Source organism: Mesoplodon densirostris, chromosome 10 (assembly GCF_025265405.1).
Source record: "Mesoplodon densirostris isolate mMesDen1 chromosome 10, mMesDen1 primary haplotype, whole genome shotgun sequence".
NCBI classification, from domain to species: Eukaryota; Metazoa; Chordata; class Mammalia; order Artiodactyla; family Ziphiidae; genus Mesoplodon; species Mesoplodon densirostris.
This window is the reverse complement of record NC_082670.1, coordinates 103,194,504-103,213,231: the sequence shown is the minus strand read 5'-3', so window position 1 is coordinate 103,213,231 and position 18,728 is coordinate 103,194,504. Positions and strand designations below refer to the sequence as shown.

The 18,728-nt window shown below is 45.9% G+C and overlaps 1 protein-coding gene across 2 annotated transcripts in view; it reads right to left on the bottom strand.

Annotated features, from left to right (window-relative positions):
* IRAK2 (interleukin 1 receptor associated kinase 2) overlaps positions 1 to 18,728 on the bottom strand; it is a 61,003-nt gene that overhangs the window by 9,229 nt on the left and 33,046 nt on the right. For both annotated transcript variants that reach the window (XM_060110222.1, XM_060110221.1), the window contains exons 4-10: positions 16,205 to 16,296; positions 14,524 to 14,718; positions 14,377 to 14,441; positions 11,623 to 11,737; positions 9,990 to 10,099; positions 7,622 to 7,817; positions 4,200 to 4,262 (exon numbers count right to left, since the gene is read on the bottom strand). In XM_060110222.1, coding sequence (XP_059966205.1) covers positions 4,200 to 4,262; positions 7,622 to 7,817; positions 9,990 to 10,099; positions 11,623 to 11,737; positions 14,377 to 14,441; positions 14,524 to 14,718; positions 16,205 to 16,296 — 836 coding nt within the window. The remainder of the gene's footprint in view (positions 1 to 4,199; positions 4,263 to 7,621; positions 7,818 to 9,989; positions 10,100 to 11,622; positions 11,738 to 14,376; positions 14,442 to 14,523; positions 14,719 to 16,204; positions 16,297 to 18,728) is intronic.

Here is an 18,728-nt window from a genome sequence, read left to right as displayed (position 1 = left end):
TGATGCAAAAGGAAGTACACAGAACCACCTAGACCATGATTCTAATCAAGTCTCAAGGGCTGACAACCAGGGCACAGGAAACAGGGGGAACAGAGAAACAAGTTAAGGATACAACAAGATGCAATCAGAAAAATCCAGCACGTGAGTCTACCACAGAAGCGACCCACTTTATGCAAAAATGCAATGCCAGGCAGAAAGAAGTGGGGAGGGGCACAATGAGAGAACCAGTCTTCAGAAACACGTCACCTTGCTTGCATCTGGTTTCAAACGAACCAACTTTAAAAAGCAATTTTTGAGACAATTTGGGACACCTAAATATGAAATGGGTATTAAATGATAATAAGTAATTAAGAAAACTAAATTCTATGCGTGAAATAACAATATCTGGGATTTGCTTGAAAGTACACAGAGAAAAATGGTTTGGGGGATGCAAAAGAAATAAGAAAAGCATGATGTTGATAACTGATGGGATGGATGAATGGAGATTTCTTATATTCTTTTCTTGACTTTTGTGTATGTTTGAAATTGTCCATAATAAAAAGGACTTTTTAAGGAAGTGGGCGTCCCTGAGGGCAGGCCAGGGAAAGAGGCCTGGAGTAGTTGCTAGGTGCTGCTACGTTTTCTAAGCCAAGTATGCAGATTACTTCAATTAAACATTTTAATTAAAAAGAAATTATTCAAAATCAACAATATTATTAAAAACATTTTTTTGTTGTTGTTAAAAAATAAAATAGAAGCAGTTGAAGTTTTAGGGCAAAAGTTAACCCTTCCCCTTATTTCAACTCTCCAAAGGCAACCCCTGCTAATAGGCTGGATTATATTTTTCTAGAGTTTCTGCTATAAAAGTCCACAGTTATAATCACTTTAGTTATATGCAGTAATTATAATAGTGGCAAGCAATCTCCTAAGAGCTATTAAAATAAGAGTAGTGGGCTTCCCTGGTGGCGCAGTGCTTAAGAGTCCGCCTGCCGATGCAGGGGACACGGGTTCGTGCCCCAGTCCAGGAAGATCCCACATGCCGTGGAGCGGCTGGGCCCGTGAGCCACGGCCGCTGAGCCTGCGCGTCCGGAGCCTGTGCTCCGCAACGGGAGAGGCCACAGCAGTGAGAGGCCCGCGTACCGCAAAAAAAAAAAAAAAAAAAAAAAGAGTAGTAATAATAATAGCTACCACACAGAGTGCTTACTATGTTCTAGTCACTGTTTTAGGTACTTCACATATTATTTAATCTTCACTAAACCCTATCAGGTAGGTACTATTATTAGCCCCAGATAAATAAGAAAATATAAGATACAATTTGTAAATTCATTCATCTATTTATTACCAAAGACGGGATCACACTATATATACTGTTTTGAACTTGCTTTTTTCTCACTTGTAGATATCTCCCTGTCAGAAAATATACGTCTTTCTTGTTCTTTTTTTTCTAAAATAAGAATGTTTATGCCAGCTTTATTCAGAATTGCCAAAACCTGGAAACAACCCAGATGTCTAGCAACTGGTCAATGGATAAACAAATGGTCGGACATCCATACAACGGAGTATTCCCCAGCAGGAATCAACCACTGATACATACACCATGGATGAATCTCAACGGCAGAACGCTAAGTGGAAGGAGCGCGAAACGAACAGGCACACGCTCTATGATTCCACTTACATGACGCTCCAGAAGAGATGGAACTACACAGACAGAAACTAGATCAGGAATTGCCAGGGGCTGGAAGCGGGGAAAGGGGATTGACTATAAAGGGACGTGAGGGAATTTTCTGGAATGAAATAAATATTCCATATCTTGATTGTGGTGGTGGTTACCCGACCGTCTACATTTGTCAAAACTCATACCATTTTTGTATACCTCAAAAGTGTGAATTACACCTTGACAGAAATAAGTGCATACGTCCACACTGAGATCCCCACACAAAGGTACCAGCAGCTTTATGTGTACTGGTCAAACGCTGGAAACGCCCTACACGTCGTCAACAGGTGAATGGACAAATGGGGGCACATCCACACACTAGAGCATCATTTGGCATCTAAAGAAATGAACTCCCAACACACACACAGAGCATGGGTGCATCTCACAAAAACTACGCTGAGTGGGAAAGGCCAGACAATAAAAGGGTACACACACTCTCTATGGTTTCCTTTACAGGAAACTCCAGAAAAGAGAAACTTTTGTACAGTTGTACAGTGACACAAAGCAGACCAATGGCTGTGGGGACGGCAGGGTGGGGAGGGGTGAGAGGAGGGTGACAAATGAGAAGAGTTAACTTCTGGGGTAGTGGGCATGCTCATTATCTTGATTTGGTGACGATTTCACAGATAAACACAAATGTCAACATTTATCATATTATACACTTTATCCTCATTATAAGTATTTACAAACATACTCATAAAGCTTTTTTTATAAATAACTTCATGGTGTTCCATGGTGTGTATGATCATATTGTCATTTTTTTAACTGCCTCCCAATTGATAGATCTTTCACTTGTTAGCAATGCTTCACTACCATAACTAGTGCTACAACGAACATCCTCGTCCCTGTCTTTCTTTACTTGTATGTGTTTCCCTAGCGTACAAGTGAAATTGCTGCATCAGAGGGTACACACATTTTAAATTTTGATGGAAACCACCCAATGACCTCCAGAAACACTGCACATGAACACTTCCAAGCGTGGAGGAAAGGCCGGCTCCTCCCACCCTGGACCACACTTGGCAGCAGCTTTCATCTCTGACTCGAATTTTAATTATTTGCACAATGAATTATAAGTACCACAAAAGGGATGATGGGAGATCCTATTTGGGTCCAGAAGAAGAGAAAGAAACTAGATTTAAAAAAAATTATTTCCTCCACGTTTTTAGAAACCATTTACCAAAAAAGCCTTCTGGAAAGTTTCACCTAAGTGTCTCCAAAGGCTCCTTCCCCTGTGACATTCACCCAGGGAGCCCCACAGGAGTGCTGGGTAATACATCTGAAGAAAACTGTCAGAATATGAGAAATTGTCCCAAACTGCCCTGAACCACATCTGAGCTGACCAAACCGACCTCTCTGCAGTACCGGGGGCCGGGTGCCCAAAAGGGGCAGAGCTCTGGGAATTCAGCAAAGGGACAGGTCGTGACTGGCCACATATAGGGGAGGTCTTCAGCTTCCCACCCCAGGGTGAAGGGGATGCTTTTGGAGTCTAGTCACAAAAAAGCCAGCTGCTCCAACGGCCTCCACTTCAAGTCAGAAAAGTGCTCCCCCCTCAAATTAGTGAAGAGGATTAGGGCTTGCACAGGGGTCAGAGCTCTGCAGGAGACATGGGTTCAAATCCCAGCTCCAACATCTCGCTGGGGGTCATAAGATAAGTCTCTTCACCTTGGCCTTAGTTTTCTCATCTGTAAAATGGGGATGGTAATAATAACGATGATGAATCCATATGGTTGGACTGTCATGAGAATTAAACAGTCAGGAGAGCGTTGGGGTTAAGAACTCAGGATCTGCAGTCCAGCAGATGTGCCTCAGAATCTCAACTCTGATACTTAGTCAAGCTGAGATCTCAGGCAAACCTCAGAGCCTGCTCTCATCTGTAGGTGAACATAATGACTTTATCAATCTCATGGGGACTCAGATGACTTAGAAAGATAATATATGTAAAGTGCCAAACACAGACTTGGGCCGTGTTGTTATATTTTTGAAATGACACTATACACATGCACACGTATATTTGAATGACAGTTCTTATAAACCTACAAAATGGAAATTATTGTTTTTATTATAGAAACCTAAAAGGGCTGAAATTAGCTTTCACCAATTTAAAGACAAACCCTAGGACTTCCCTGGAGGTCCAGTAGTTAAGACTCTGGGCTTCTGCTGTAGGGAGCATGGGTTCGATCCCTGGTTGGGGAACTAAGATCCCACATGCTGCACGACATGGCCAAAAAATTTTAAAATAAAAAAATAAAGACAAACTCTATATGATTGCCTGACATGCAGAGAGAAGACATGGATTTCCCCTAAACATTCTTAACTTTCTTATCATGAAAAAGTAATTGTTGCCTGGATGGTGAAGGGGGAAGGTTACAGCTACTTTTCACAAGTACAAATCAAACCCGGGACTGAGGCCTCGTTAGCATCTGTAAAATGGGTACAGTGGAGGTCCCTGCCCTCCCCACCCCTTGACCCCTCATAGCTGTGAGAAAGAAGTGACTGGTTCCCTTACCAAGTAAACCGGGCTCCGGTCGTTGTCCATCGCAGGGATGCCAGTGAGGACCTCGGCTAACACCTGTGAGAACATGGAATTAGCACGGTTCACACACACATGCACAAGTTCACGCAGGAGCTTCTGGCCAAGAAAGAAGTTTCTTCTCAGGAACAAATTCTGAGCTCCAGGCCTGGCTCTGCCATCTGCCAGCACAGACACTTGCCCAAAATCTGGAACGTGGGATTATCACTGAACACCTCCTCCAACTTAACACACCACCCAGCTACTAGGAGAAGGTTTAAGTTAATTGATAGCAAGGTAGGGAGGATGAAAACCAAACGTGTGTATATTACCATCAGATAGATAGGTAGATGCGCACACACACACACACACACACCCTTCTCTATATAGATATATACATCTATCTGTATACACACATACATATACATACACACACTATATATACTAAAGATATTTTCATTTAAAACCCATCAGGAACGGTAAGCAGGCATTGCTATGTTAATCTCAAGAAAAGGAGGAATCCACGTGCAGACACCTATTCTAGACAGAAAATCTCAGCAATATCCATAGCACGTTTCATCCACAGGCCTTTATTTACATTATTTGTTCATTAATACATCCATTTAAGAAAGGAGCACAGCCCTGAGCCAGTGTAAGCCACCACAAAATTGACAAACTGATTTGTATCTTAATAAATGGGAAACCTGCTTTGAACAGAAATTCAGCAGAGATAACAGCACACTGGCTAAGGGGTCCATAGTCAGACAGGCCTGGGTTCAAATTCTGACTCTGTTCCTTACATGCTTTGGTGCTCTTTGGGCAAGAAACTAAAATCTGGGGACTTCCCTGGCGGTCCAGTGGTTAAGACTCAGCGCTTCCACTGCAGGGGGGTGCGGGTTCGATCCCTGGTCAGGGAACTAAGATCCTACACGCCGCATCTGAGCCTGTATCCTTATGTGGTACATGGTGATCTAGTGGTTGTAAATATGAGGCAGTGGGTACTCCATCTTAGTGTCAAATCTCCCTCCCACAACTTCTCTCAAAGTCAGAGTAAGGTCACATTACTGCCAAGAACTCCTCCACCCAGAAAGGGCCTGCAGGGTTACTAACAGACTGGCACTGGCCAGGAGGGGGCAGCAGAGGGCACCCCTGCAGCTGGCGGAGGAGCCCATGGAAAAGGGACTCCGGTTGGGGTCCTGCCAAGGCAGAAGGGAAGAATAAGAGGAAATAAATAGACAGACACTTCCTCTGCCTCTTCCACGTGGCAGGCCCTGTGCCAGGCCTTTTACAGAGGTTTCTTAGCGCTCATCAAAAAGAACACTGACCTGCTACGGTATAGCACAGAGAACTATATTCAGTATTCTGGGATAAACCACAATGGAAAAGAATATAAAAAAGAATGTATATATGTGTATAACTGAGTCACTGTGCTGTACAGCAGAAATGACCATAACGCTGTAAATCAACTATACGTCAATAAAAAAATAAAGAAAAAAAACACACAGAGAAATGCAGTGTTCCCCACGACAAGAACCAAAGTTCAAAATCATACCATCCATCAGTGGCATGGCTGAGAAAGACTGAAGGGAGCCAGTAGGCACTCACTGAATGAATGAATGAATGAGTGAATAGGAAAGTCGATTGTTACATCAGGAGCTGAGTTAAAACGTCAAGAGTAAACAGAAATCAGGAGTGAGGGTGTGAAGGTAGGAATAATAACGATAACCATAATAATAATCATCATGTTGACCTATGCAACGTACTCTGCTAACCAGTTTATATACGTTATCTTATTAATCTCCATATGTATGAATACCCCCATTTTCCAGAGGACAAAACTGAGGCCCAGAGTTATAGGTGACACCCTAGGTCACACAGCTGAAAGTAACTGAGCTGGGACTCAAACCCATGCTATTAAGCTCTACCCTGTAAGTGCCTGGCAGCCTTGGGGTTCAGTTCCACTGGTTCTTAAAGGAGCAGGAGCTTGGGCTGGCCCTACTGAGCTTCACTGGGCCCCTCGCAGTGGGGCTGATGGGGGCGAGGAGGGGGAGGCGGGAGGGAACTGGGGAACAAGTAAACCAGAAGGGCCGATGGGCTGGGAGACAGAGGGAAGCAGAATCTGGTGTGTGGAGGCTGGGCTGAGGGCAGAAAGTGGCTCAGAGGAAGGGCGTTAGTGGGAGAGGTAGATGGACAGACTGTGTTCCAAAAGAGGAAGTGTGGAGTTTAAGGCTGGAGAGGAAGAGAGAAGGCAAGGGCCAAGATGCAGCTGCTGGCTCCTGGCAGAGGTCAGCCAGCGACTGTCACTTTTCTCAGCCAGCATTTCCCAGACCAGGATCCACAGGTGTCTGATGCTTAGAGATACTAAGAAAACAAGGTTCCATAGTCAAGGGAATTTGGGAAACATTTTGGGAAGGGGTTGCCATGGAGACCCTTTCGGAAAACAGCTTAGAAGTGAGCAGTGCCAGCGAGTTAGGGTCACTGAAGACCCTCAACAAGTTTATAAACCAGTCCTGATGGGGGGTGGGGATTGGGAGCTCACCTCCATACCATTGCTGGGTGGTGGTGAATTCACAAGTACCAGATTAAAGGCTATTTACCATATGAAAGGCTCTTGTTAATTTTGTGGTAACTTTTTTTTTTTCCTGCTTAACCTTGCTCAACCCAGCATTTCTCAAACCTATTTAAACACATCAAAACCCTTTAAACACATCAAACCTATTGAGATCTCAGGGAATTGGTGTTCTTTGGAGACTGCTACACTCAGACCATGAACTCCTGGGGGAGGGATTGCGTTTCAGTTACATTTACATTCCAAGTGCCTGACACACAGTACTGATGGACCGCAGTGGTGACAAGGACAGAGGTTGGATGGGTTGATAGATACTGAATGGATGGGTGGCTGTTGCTGATGAATGGCTGGATAACAACTGGGCTGATGGATGGATGGACAGATGGACAAAACAGATGGATGAACAAACAAGAACAAAGAGACAACTGGATAGATAGTTAGATGGCCGGCTGGATGTGAATCAGGGAAGTCAGGAGGTATCTGTAGCCTATTGGAATCTGGACACTCATGGGGCAGGGGACCTTCAAAGGTTGGCAAACTTTTTCTGTAACAGGCTAGATAGTAAATATTTTAGGTTTTGTGAGCCACAAACAATCTCTGTCACATATTTTTATTATGATTGTTGTTGTTGCTGTTATTATTCAATCTTTTATAAATGTAAAAACTAGTCTTAATTATAGGCCATAGAAAATAGGCCATTGGACTGGTTCTGACCTGTGTGCCATAGTTTGCCAACCCCTGCTGTACTTGGTGGAACATTTCTAAGAGCCTCTATTATGCGCTTACAAAGGAGCCATGGGAAGGACAAATGTGTACAGGCCCAGATCTGAGCAGAGAAGGAAGCTCTTACTATTCCACAGCCGAATATGTCCACTCGCTTTGTCAGCTGCCCCACCCTGATGACATCTTCTGGAAGATATGCAGCGGAGGCCTGGAAAAGGCAGGTCTTCATCGCGGTGTATTTTGACTTTTTGTTGACAGGACACCAGTGAGCCATCGAATGAGCCAGCTTGGGGGTGAAGTTTTGGTCTAGCAAAACATTGGAGCTGTGGGAAAGAAGGCAGAGAGAACCCTCCTGTTTTGAGGTAGACAAGAAGAGGTTGCCATGGAGACCCTTTCGGAAAACAGCTTAGTAGTGAGCAGTGCCAGCAAGTTAGGGTCACTGAAGACCCTCAACAAGTTTATAAGCCAGTCCTGACGGGGGGTGGGGACTGGGAGCCCACCTCCACCAGCAAATGGGGATGGAGCTAAGGTTAGTCCTGCTGCCTCAGAAATGGCATTTGGTGGCCAGACAGGTGCAGCCATCCTGATCCCCATGGATGTCAGCCCGGATCAACCTCAGCCTGCCAAGCCCAGAGGCTGTGCCGCCTCCATCTCTTCAGAAGCTGCTCCAACCCCCAGCTCTGGCCCAGCTGACTCAAGTCTAAATGCCAGCATCCTTTGGGACTGAACCTGCCCAGATCATGGGGAATAAGAGCAATAAAAAATGTTCTTGGAGGGCTTCCCTGGTGGCGCAGTGGTTGAGGGTCCGCCTGCCGATGCAAGGGACATGGGTTCGTGCCCCGGTCCGGGAAGATCCCACATGCCGTGGAGCAGCTGGGCCCGTGAGCCACGGCCGCTGAGCCTGCACATCCAGAGCCTGTGCTCCGCAACGGGAGAGGCCACAGCAGTGAGAGGCCCGCGTACCGCAAAAAATATATATATATATATATTCTTGGACAGTGGGAATGAACACTCTGAGAAAGTACTCCAAAGGAAAAATTAAAAGTTTGTAAAAACTAAGCTTCAAGTATAGAAATATTCAAACTAACCCCAAATGGTTTTTTAAAAGTAGACACAGAGAGCAGTTCTCCTAGGTTCCCTTACCCTGCTGCTCTGCGCTCAAGCTCCCCCTTTCAATAAAGCCTTTGGTTTTGTCATAAAAAGTAGACGCCAATTCCAATATCCACTATTAGGAGTTGTTATGTAAATTATGGGCAAATACCTTCCATGGAAGACTAACAAGTTATGAAAAATGATGACAGGCAATGTGGGGAAACATTTACCATGTTTAAATCATGGGGGAAAAGAATATGAATTGGTAAACAGGTAACGGTGCTATCTTAGGGCTGAGATGTCTGCGTGGGCAGGGGCTGGAAAAAACCCAGAAAAACGGCGGCCAGCTGGTGAGTGAGGGCAGCAGGGCCAGGATGACCACTTGCCCTTTCATTTCCTTTCTTCCTATTACAACTGTTAGTGCAATCAAATAAAAATCAGGAGGGAGATGAGAGGAAAGGGCTTCCGCTTGCCAAATGGGGAGAGAACTTTGGGGAAGTATGAATTCTACGGTTTCGAGGTCAGTTTTGCCAGATCTTCTGGTTTCTTCTGGAATCCCTCTCCGTGCTTCCAGTCTTGGGAGCACATTACTGATATGCTGGGGTACACACCTAACTTGCATCACAGTATCTGTGACAACGGATGCACAAGCAAGAAAGGGTCTCCAGGACTTCCCTGGTGGCGCAGTGGTTAAGAATCTGCCTGCCAATGCAGGGGACACGGGTTCGAGCCCTGGTCCGGGAAGATCCCACATGCCGCGGAGCAACTAAGCCCGTGAGCCTCTGAGCCTGCACTCTAGAGCCCGCGAGCGACAACTACTAAGCCTGCATGCCACGACTACTGAAGCCCTCGCTCCTAGAGCCCGTGCTCCGCAACAAGAGAAGCCACCACAACGAGAAGCCCGCGCACCGCAACGAAGAGTAGCCCCCACTCGCCACAACTAGAGAAAGCCCGCGTGCAGCAACGAAGACCCAACGCAGCCAAAAATTAATTAATTTATTAAAAAAAAAAAAAGAACAGGTCTCCACAAAGACCCTGAGCAAGGAGCTCCAAAGCTGAGGGAGCCTGGCAGACATGGCCCACAGCTCAAGGACCTGATCCAGACCAGCTGCTGGAGGGGAAGTGAAATACAGCAGGGAAGTGGAGGGCTTGTGGGGGAAATACCTTTGTTAGGGAAAGACAAACGTGGAGACAGGCAGTTTATGCTGACAGCAATTAGAGACAGAGTACAACCCAGAAACACTGATGTTCGAGGGTATAACAAAGAAAGAAGAGCCCCAAGAGAGGCAAGGGAGAGAAAGTGAAAGAGAAGAGAGACAGAGGGAGAGGAATGGGACCCAGGAGTGTGCGACATCTCATCCCTGTAGCCCAGCCCTGGGCAGGGCCCAGCCCACCTCTCTCACCTCTTGACGTTGCCATGGATGATCTCCAGGCCATGCAGATGCTCCACAGCATGAAGCAGCCCTGAGCAGATGATGACACGCTGGGGCCAGGGGAGGGGGTCCGAGCCACCCTAAGACAAAGAAAAGGAGGAGAAAACAGTCACACATATGCCTTTGTAACGTTCCAGTGGCAGGGTCCTGGGCTCCTGTCTCTCCTCCAGCCCTCATGTCCTCTGCAACAGGGCTCAGCCAGCATGGTTTACTGGCAGGGTACCAGTTTTGACATCAGACACATCTAGGTATAAATCCCAGCTCAGACATGCACTAGCTGTGTGACTTTGGAAAAGACACTCAACGTCTCTGAGCCTCTGCTTCTTCAGATATAAAATAGAAATGTTAATCCCTATGCTTTAGGGTTGTTGTAAGGATTCAAAGGAGTGAATGGTATGCCCCTAGCATAGTGCCTGTTACACAGTGGGTGCTCAAAAAAACCGAAGTTATTTTTATCATGACTATCGTGGGGCAGCTTTGGAATTCTTCTCTAGGAGAGGCTGGTTGAGAGAGGAGCTAGGGAGCTTGTGTTGGCACACCAAGCACATGGGCTGATTTTATAAGTATCTGGGGAGATCTCACAAGAGCTGATGGGGATTATCGGTGGTCTAAAGCCCCCTACCTTCCCCGACCTGCCACTGAATGTCCAAGCAAAATCACCTCTTATTTTTTGGGTCGTCTCTTAGGTCCCACATCCTCTAAGAACTGGCCTTGCTAATGGATTTCTTCTAAAAAACTCTGGAATCTGGAGCCACACAAACCCAGTTTAAACTCTAGCTCTGATGCGTGTCAGCTGTGTTCCTTTGGGTAAGTCACTTTGCCTCTCTGTGCCAGAGACTCCTCTTTTTGAAAATGGGGGAAACCTCCAGGGCTGTGGCAAGGTCCGAAGGAGATGTGTAAAGCCATTACCAAGTTGTCTTGCACACAGTGAGAGTTCAGCAAAGCTACCAATCATTATTATACCATGAATAACTGCTTTGTCTGGTCCCTGCCAAGGGAAGCAATAATTCTGTTGCAGAATGACTTTTTACCCTCTGTTTGAGGATTTTATGGGAAGGAGGCTTGTCTTAAAAATGGTAATTTTAATAGATACAGCACTCACATAGTATGACCTGCAAAAGGTCAAAAGGGTGTGGAGTAAAAGTTTCTCTCCCAACCTATGCTCCATCTACATAGTTCTCCCCAGAGGCAGTCAAGGCACCAGTTTCTTGTATCTTTCAAGAAATATTCCATAAATTCACGAGCAAATAGGGATTAACTAGAATAGCATTTTTAAATAAAAATCTGCCTCCACTTTCCATACTCTGTTAATTCTTCTTCTTGTCCTGTTGCATTGGCTAGCATCTTCAGAACAATGTTGAATAATACAGCACTATGGGGTTCCTTTGTCTTGCTCTTGACTTAAATGCCTCTTATCAAAAAACATTTTAAATAGGTTTTTACCTGAAGATGTTTAGCCAGATCTTATCTGTCTTGGCCCACCTCCTCTTCAAGGGTCTCTCAAAGGCCCCTTTCCCCTCTGGACTCCTAAAAGTCCTTAACCCTTGATTCTCCAACTGGGTACTGACTAATCCTGTTCTTTGACCATGACCGAGCCCCTTACCTGACCCTGGAGTCTGTCCTGTAAAGAACCATTTGCCATGTACGGGTAAATCAAGCTGTAAAACTGTTTTCCAGTGCAAAGGCCCAGCAGAGGTAAGACATTGGGGTGGCAGCATCTGAAATGAGACATTAGTACAGGGATGAGGAGTCAGACAGAAAGAATAACCAAAGACTGCTCCATTTCCTACCTCCTAAACCTCTTCTGCCCTCTCCAACCCCTGAGGCCACCAGTAACCTCCCAGGTACTAAATGCTCTAAACCCTGAGAGCCCAGCAACAGAGTAGAGATGACAACTGCATGCCCTCAAGGAGCTTAAAATCAAGTAACTCAAAGTACATGACACCCTAACCACCCATCTTCCAGAAACAGAGGCTTAGAGGTTAAGGAACTTGCTCAAGGTCACAACTAGCAAACACTGAAGCCAGGACCAGAGAGCAGGTCTGTTTGACTCCCAGGACTCGGATTCTTCCCTGAAATCCTCTTCTGGTGGGTTCCGAGTCAATGTTCCCTCTTGACCCTCCTCCTACCTCTGACTGCTCTTTCTTGGCCTTTTCCACTAAGACCCTCCTCCTTTGCCTTCCCCTGAAACTTGAATCTCCCTGGCTGGGCTCATCATCTTGTTTTATAAGCTTCTCCACCAGGAATCTCTCACCTCTATGAGGAACGTCTCCAAATCTCTCATCTCCAGGCACATCCCACACACCAGAACTGACTGTCAAATTGCATCCCAATGTTCCAGGTGAACAACCTAGACTCAACAAGTTCCAAACCTGCTTCTCTGCCCACAGTTATTTTCTCAACCAAGGGCACCACCATCCATCCAGTTTCCTAGAAACCTCCTTACCTCCCCCATCTAATTAGTCACCGTTCACTGTCATACATAGCTTTCAATACACCCCCTTCATTCTCCCCTCCTCTGCCTTGGGTCCGACCCCAATGAACTCTCCCCAGCACTGTTGCAACAGCCTCCTGACTGATCCCTTGGCCCCCCTCCACTCCCCCCAGGCCATCCTACTGCACAATTTTCACACTCAGTAGAGTTATTTACACTTCACTCTCCCCACTGGACCATAAGCTTCCCCAAGGCAGGGGCTGTGTATTCTTCATGTCTGCACTCCCTAGAACAAAGAAAGGCCCTGACTGACGACTCACATTTGCCAAATCAATGAATGAAGGAGTGACTACCGACTCCAGAAAGGCACTACGCCAGGTGGAAAGGGAATCAGATTTCCCGTTTCCATTAAGTGTGTCTGTGTGTGGATAAGTGTGTGTGTATATATGTGCATGTGCGCACGTGTGTGTGTAGTCATGCATATGTATGAAAAGAGAAAGGATTAAAGAAATATATCAAAATCTGAATACCGTAGTAGTTACTTATAGGTGCTATGGAAAATTGGTGATTTCTATTTTCCTCTTTATAATTTTCTTTATTTATTAAAATACTCCACAATCATCACACACTGGCCGAGGCTACACACTGGCAGAGCAACTCAGATAGTGACTTGCCAGGTTGAATGACAGCTGGTGTCCAGCACACTGCAGGGGTCCAGTATGTGCGTGTTCAATCCATCAGGCAATGACAGCAGAGCCAAGATAAGTGTCCAGGTATCCAAATGTCCTCCCCCTCTCTTTCCCAGTCCCCCCCACCAAGCTCTGTGACGGGGAGGCTCACTTTACTTCTCCAGCCTCAGTTTCCTCATCTGTAAAATGCAGGTCTGAGGATGACTTCTGAAGGTCCTTACTGCTCAAAACCAGAGGTAAGCAAAAGTTCTCTATAAAGTAATACTAGAGCCATTGCAGGCCATCTGGCCTCTGCTGAAGGATCACACAAAGCAACCACAGATGACACAGAAATAAATGAGCACGGCTGGGTTCCAATAAAACCCTCATTAAAGACACTGACATCTGAATTTCATATACTTTTCATGTGTCATGAAATAATCTTTTTATTTTGTTCAATCCTTTTTGTTAAAAATTAATTTATTTAATTAATTTATTTTTGGCTGCGTTGGGTCTTCGCTGCTGCGTGCAGGCTTTCTCTAGTTGCAATGCGCGTGCTTCCCACTGCAGTGGCTTCACTTGTTGCGCAGCACAGGCTCTAGAGCGCAGGCTCAGTAGTTGTGACATATGGGCCTAGTTGCTCGGAAACATGTGGGATCTTCCGGGACCAGGGCTCGAACCCGTGTCCCGTGCATTGGCAGGCAGATTCTCAACCACTGTGCCACCAGGGAAGTCCCTGTTCAACCTTTTTAAAACGTAAAAATCATTCCTAGCTCTCAGGCCATAAAAACACAGGCTGGGCCAGATTGAGCCTGTGGGTCATCATTCGCCATTAAAGTTGGAATCAGTAAGTTTCTGTCCATCTCAAAAAATGGGACAAAAACAGATTATCCACGCCCCCTCCCCAGAAGGAAGGAGTTGAGCCCAGTGAGCCAAGGTCCTTTTCTAAGTCTAATCCATGCGTTCAGTGGCTACAGAGAAAAAGCACGGCCGTGGAGCCAGACCAACCAACCACATTCCAGCTCTGCCACTTACTAGCTGTGTGATCTTGGACAAGACACTTAACGTCTCTGTACCTCAATGTGCCCATGTGTAAAATAATGTGATAATAGTAGCCATGTTACAGGGGTCTTGTGAGGATTAAATGAGTTTACATAAAGAGAATGCTTAAAAGGTGCCTGCCACATAGGAAGCACTATATACAGGTTAGCGGTCATCACTATCAAACAAAGTATTTTCCAAAGGGGAGGCTTACCTACGACAAATTTGTACCTCTGCCTGGAAGAATCTTTCAATTGACCCTGGACCTGAACACACCATCTGTGGGAAAAGACACTGAAACATGAAAATCTAGCCTCACCATGTAGTCTCCACCCCTTACTGGAAACCAAGAAGTGCCCACCTCTCTGAGCTTCTTGAAGACGAATGGAGTGCCAAGCCTTTGCCCTCTGTAGATGTCAGCAAAGGTCCCCTCACTGATTTTGTGGTTTGGGTTGAAGTTATCAGTTGCCTGGACCACGTCCACCTCGCTCCAGAAAAGGCTGTCATCAGCCAGGCTCAAAAGTGTCTCCTGCTTAGGAATGGAGGTGCTGAAACCCTGGGAATTCAGAGAGAAGAGACTGAGATTAATATGGAATTAATATGGAAAATGCTATTTTCCCTACTACCTCAGGGACTCTTAGAACAGCAGAGCTGAGGGGTGAAGGGGATCATCTCATCCAGTGAGGAGGGATGGCAAAGAGGACAGATCCCAGCTCTGCTTCTAACGTGCTCCGTGACCTTGGACAAGTTACTTAACCTCTCTGAGCCTTCATTTCCTCATCAGCAAAAATAAAGATAACCATAATACCCTGGAGGGTAATTCTGAAGATTAACTAAAATGTGAGTATTCCCAGCCCATGGCAGAGGTTTCCTTTTTTTTTTTTTCCCCCAGTTTACACAGGTGAGCACCAAGGGGGTCAAAGAAATGAAGTGAGATTACACAGCGGGTCAATGGCTGGGCTTGTGCCCCAGGTCCTGCACACGGTATACATGCCGGGAAGCAGGACACAGGTTCACATAACCTGTGTAAGCCTAAGAAAAGCAGCTCTGCATCAATCCCTTTTCTTCTTAAAAATAGGTGTACATAAACTTCCATTTTTTTAAGTTATATGTGCTCTTATAAACAGTTTTAGATAATTAGAGGAGAGCTAATTATATATGATCTCATTATCCACTTAACTGCTATTAAAGTTTAGTGTAATTCTTGCCAGTTAGATACACGAGAATTTATTTTTAAAAATTGGGACCATGCCGCACCCACCGTTTTGATTTCCAGTGTTTTCTCTAAACGTTATACCATGATCATTCTTCCAATTACTAATCATCTTTGAAAATGATTAATTATTAAAAAATAAATAAGCCTGCTTAAGTGACAGTCCCCTTTATGGAAGAGCTCCACTAACCAGACCCATGTAGCACTGGCTTCCCAGCCAGGCACTCTGCCCAGGACACCTTTAGGGACCCACGAAAACATCTTAACGTCATTTCTTTCGAAGTCTGATGAACAAAAATGAACTTTTCAAGTTGAAGAAAATGTTTTAATTTTTAATTCAACTTGGATTATGTTCACCTTTATACCACTGCAGTCGCAGAATATAATTTTAAGTAATATTTTTAAATGAAAGAAAGGGCCTAGAAAGGCAAAAATGCTTAAGATTCACAGAAGTCACTGTGACCCTGGACCCAAATCATTAAAAATTCAGGATAACTCCGATATATTTTGTGTTGAAAAAAGGTTGAAGGGGAGGCGTTTTGACTACTGCAACCAAGATATTTGGGGAGGAGGAAGATGCCAATTATCAGCTCTCATTTAAATACAAATAATGGAAAAGCTCATTAAAAACTAGAGTGCACCCTCTCCCCGCCCCTGATTTACGGAGGGCCAGCACTGAGAGTCTTAGAAGCTCAGAGTAATTCGATGGGCCTCGTTTCTCCCCTTTACCCTGACCCCTAACCCCCAAACTGTTCTGGAGGAATCAACACGTTGCATTTCTGAGAGAGGCTCACAGCTGGGGGCTACTGCTTGGAGGCAGAGGATTTACCTTTGAACCAGATGAGGCTGGCGGGTCGGTGTTTATGGAAGGAGAGGCATCTTCAGCAGGGCCCCGGAGGCTGGCTCTGGCTGGAGCAGGCCCTGGAAAGGAGGGATGGTGGGTCAGGCCACAGCCACCGGAGGAAGGAGGGACGGGTCCCTGCCTGGTCCCCAGACCCAGTCAGTCTCTCATTCACTCCACATTTTACTGTCAGTGATGACAGCTGCCATTTCCTGACACCACAGGAGCCAGGCTACCCGCTGCTCGAGCGTTACCCAGTGGAAGCCTTATGACAGCCCTGTGGGTTGGTCCTACACAAAGTCCCCGTGTGACAGGTGGAGAAAGGAAAGCACTGCAGGTGGCCATTTGCCCAGGCCCATGCTGACAGTAAGTGGCAGAGTCAGCCTTTAAATGGAGATCCTTGGGCCTTCCAACCCCTACACTGTCCCACCTCCCACAAAAGCAGCAGAGAAGGACACAGGTGCATTAGCTACAGAGCCTGCCTTCCAGAAACCTCCATGGCAGCAGGAATGGCAATAACCAGCCTCCCAGGGCAGAGGCAGGAGAAGCCTGCCTTAGTGGGTTGGGAGATCAAGGAGGGCTTCACAGAGGAAGGAACACTTGACCTGAGCTTCAAAAAGGGGAAAACATTTGCAACAAGTAGCTATGACGTAGGGAGGGCACGAGGCCGTGGAACCGGCACGAGGAGGTGTGGCAGCAGGAAAGCCCAGGCGTGCAGTAAACATTCCGGGCACGCTTACTTAGCAACCACTGACAGCATTCTCAGTGCTTCCCTGAGCTCACTCATTTCACGCTCATAATAGCCCCAGGAGAAAGATGCCAGTATGATCGACTCCTTACAGGTGGTGAAACTAAGGCACGGAGGGGTGACCCAACCTTTCCAAGGGCACCCAGTCAGTGGCTCCAGAGTCTGTGCTCTTAATCCCTTAGTGAATGTAGAAGATTCACAAGAGAGGTGTGGCTTGAAGAGTAGTTCAGGGTCAGGGAAAAGTCAGGTTAAAGAGGGTGACAAGTCTTCACCAGGCACCACGTGAAGATTAATCTGAAGACTAATGGGGCAGTCTGGGGTCTGCAGGTCAGAGCAGGTGCAGGCTGGGAACAAGACAGGCCACGTAGCTGACCCACATGAAAGTGCACCTTGACCAGAAGCCTGAAGCTTCAGATGTCACCGTTGGAAATCCCCAAGTGGCCCTGCTGCAGGGCTGGCCTCTGAGTAACAGGGGGCTGGCCCTTCCAAGGGAAACTAACTTTGACCCAAGGGTTGCTGGCCAAATCCACCTATTTCAAGTATTTCTGGCTTACCTCATCAAGAAAGGAGTGATTAATGTGGACCTTTGACCATAAAAAAAATTAACTCAGAATACTGAAAACAGCACCATGGTGAAACTAGAATCAGCCTTCCAAAACTATTAACCAAGGCAGCTGATAAAACAAAACTCACCTGATAGAAAGCCTGAGGCTCTTTCATCCTCTCAGAGGAGGGGCCACCCTAAGCCTCTCTCCCTGCGTTGTCTGCTGCTTCTAGAGTCTTTTGTTTGTTTGTTTTCTTTTTTTCACATTTTCCAGCATTGGCGATATTTGAAAGGACTAAACTTGAGAAGGTACCGTGCTGGTACACCCACACTGCACCAGCAACCCCCAGAATGGGGTACTAACAATAAACACCCCTCCCCAAAATACACAGGTGCGCACACACATTCACACACACCCTCTTTGTCTCTCAGTGCACTACAACTTAAACTGACCTTTGGACTTCCCTGGTGGCGCAGTGGTTAAGAATCCGCCTGTCAATGCAGGGGGACACGAGTTCGATCCCTGATGGGTTCGATCCCTGATCAGGGAAGATCCCACATGCCACGTAGCAACTAAACCCGTGCATCACAACTACTGAGCCCACATGCCGCAACTACTGAAGCCCGCGTGCCTAGAGCCCAGAGTTCCGCAACAAGAGAAGCCACCACAATGAGAAGCCCGTGCACCGCAACGAAGAGTAGCCCCCGCTGGCGCAATTAGAGAAAGCCCTTGCACAGCAACAAAGACCCAATGCAGCCAAAAAAATTTTTTTTAATATATAAACTGAGCTTCAGGGTAAGAGCTATAGCTCAGACACGGGAATTAAACCTTTGGCAAAAAAAGGCAAAAATAAAACCAGAATAAATGGATAAAGAAGATGTGGCATATTTATACAACAGAATATTACTCAGCCATAAAAAAAAATGAAATAATGCCATTTGCAGCAACATGAATGGACCTAGAGATTATCATACTAAGTGAAGTAAGCCAGGCAGACAAATAGCATATATCACTTACATGTAGAATCTAAAAAAAAATGATACAAATGAACTTACACACAAAACAGCAATAGACCCACAGACATAGAAAACAAACTTATGGTTACCAAAGGGGAAAGGGTGAGGGAGAGATAAATTAGGAGTTTGGGATTAACAGATACACCCTACTATATATAAAATAGATAACCAACAAGGATCTACTGTATAGCCTAGGGAACTAT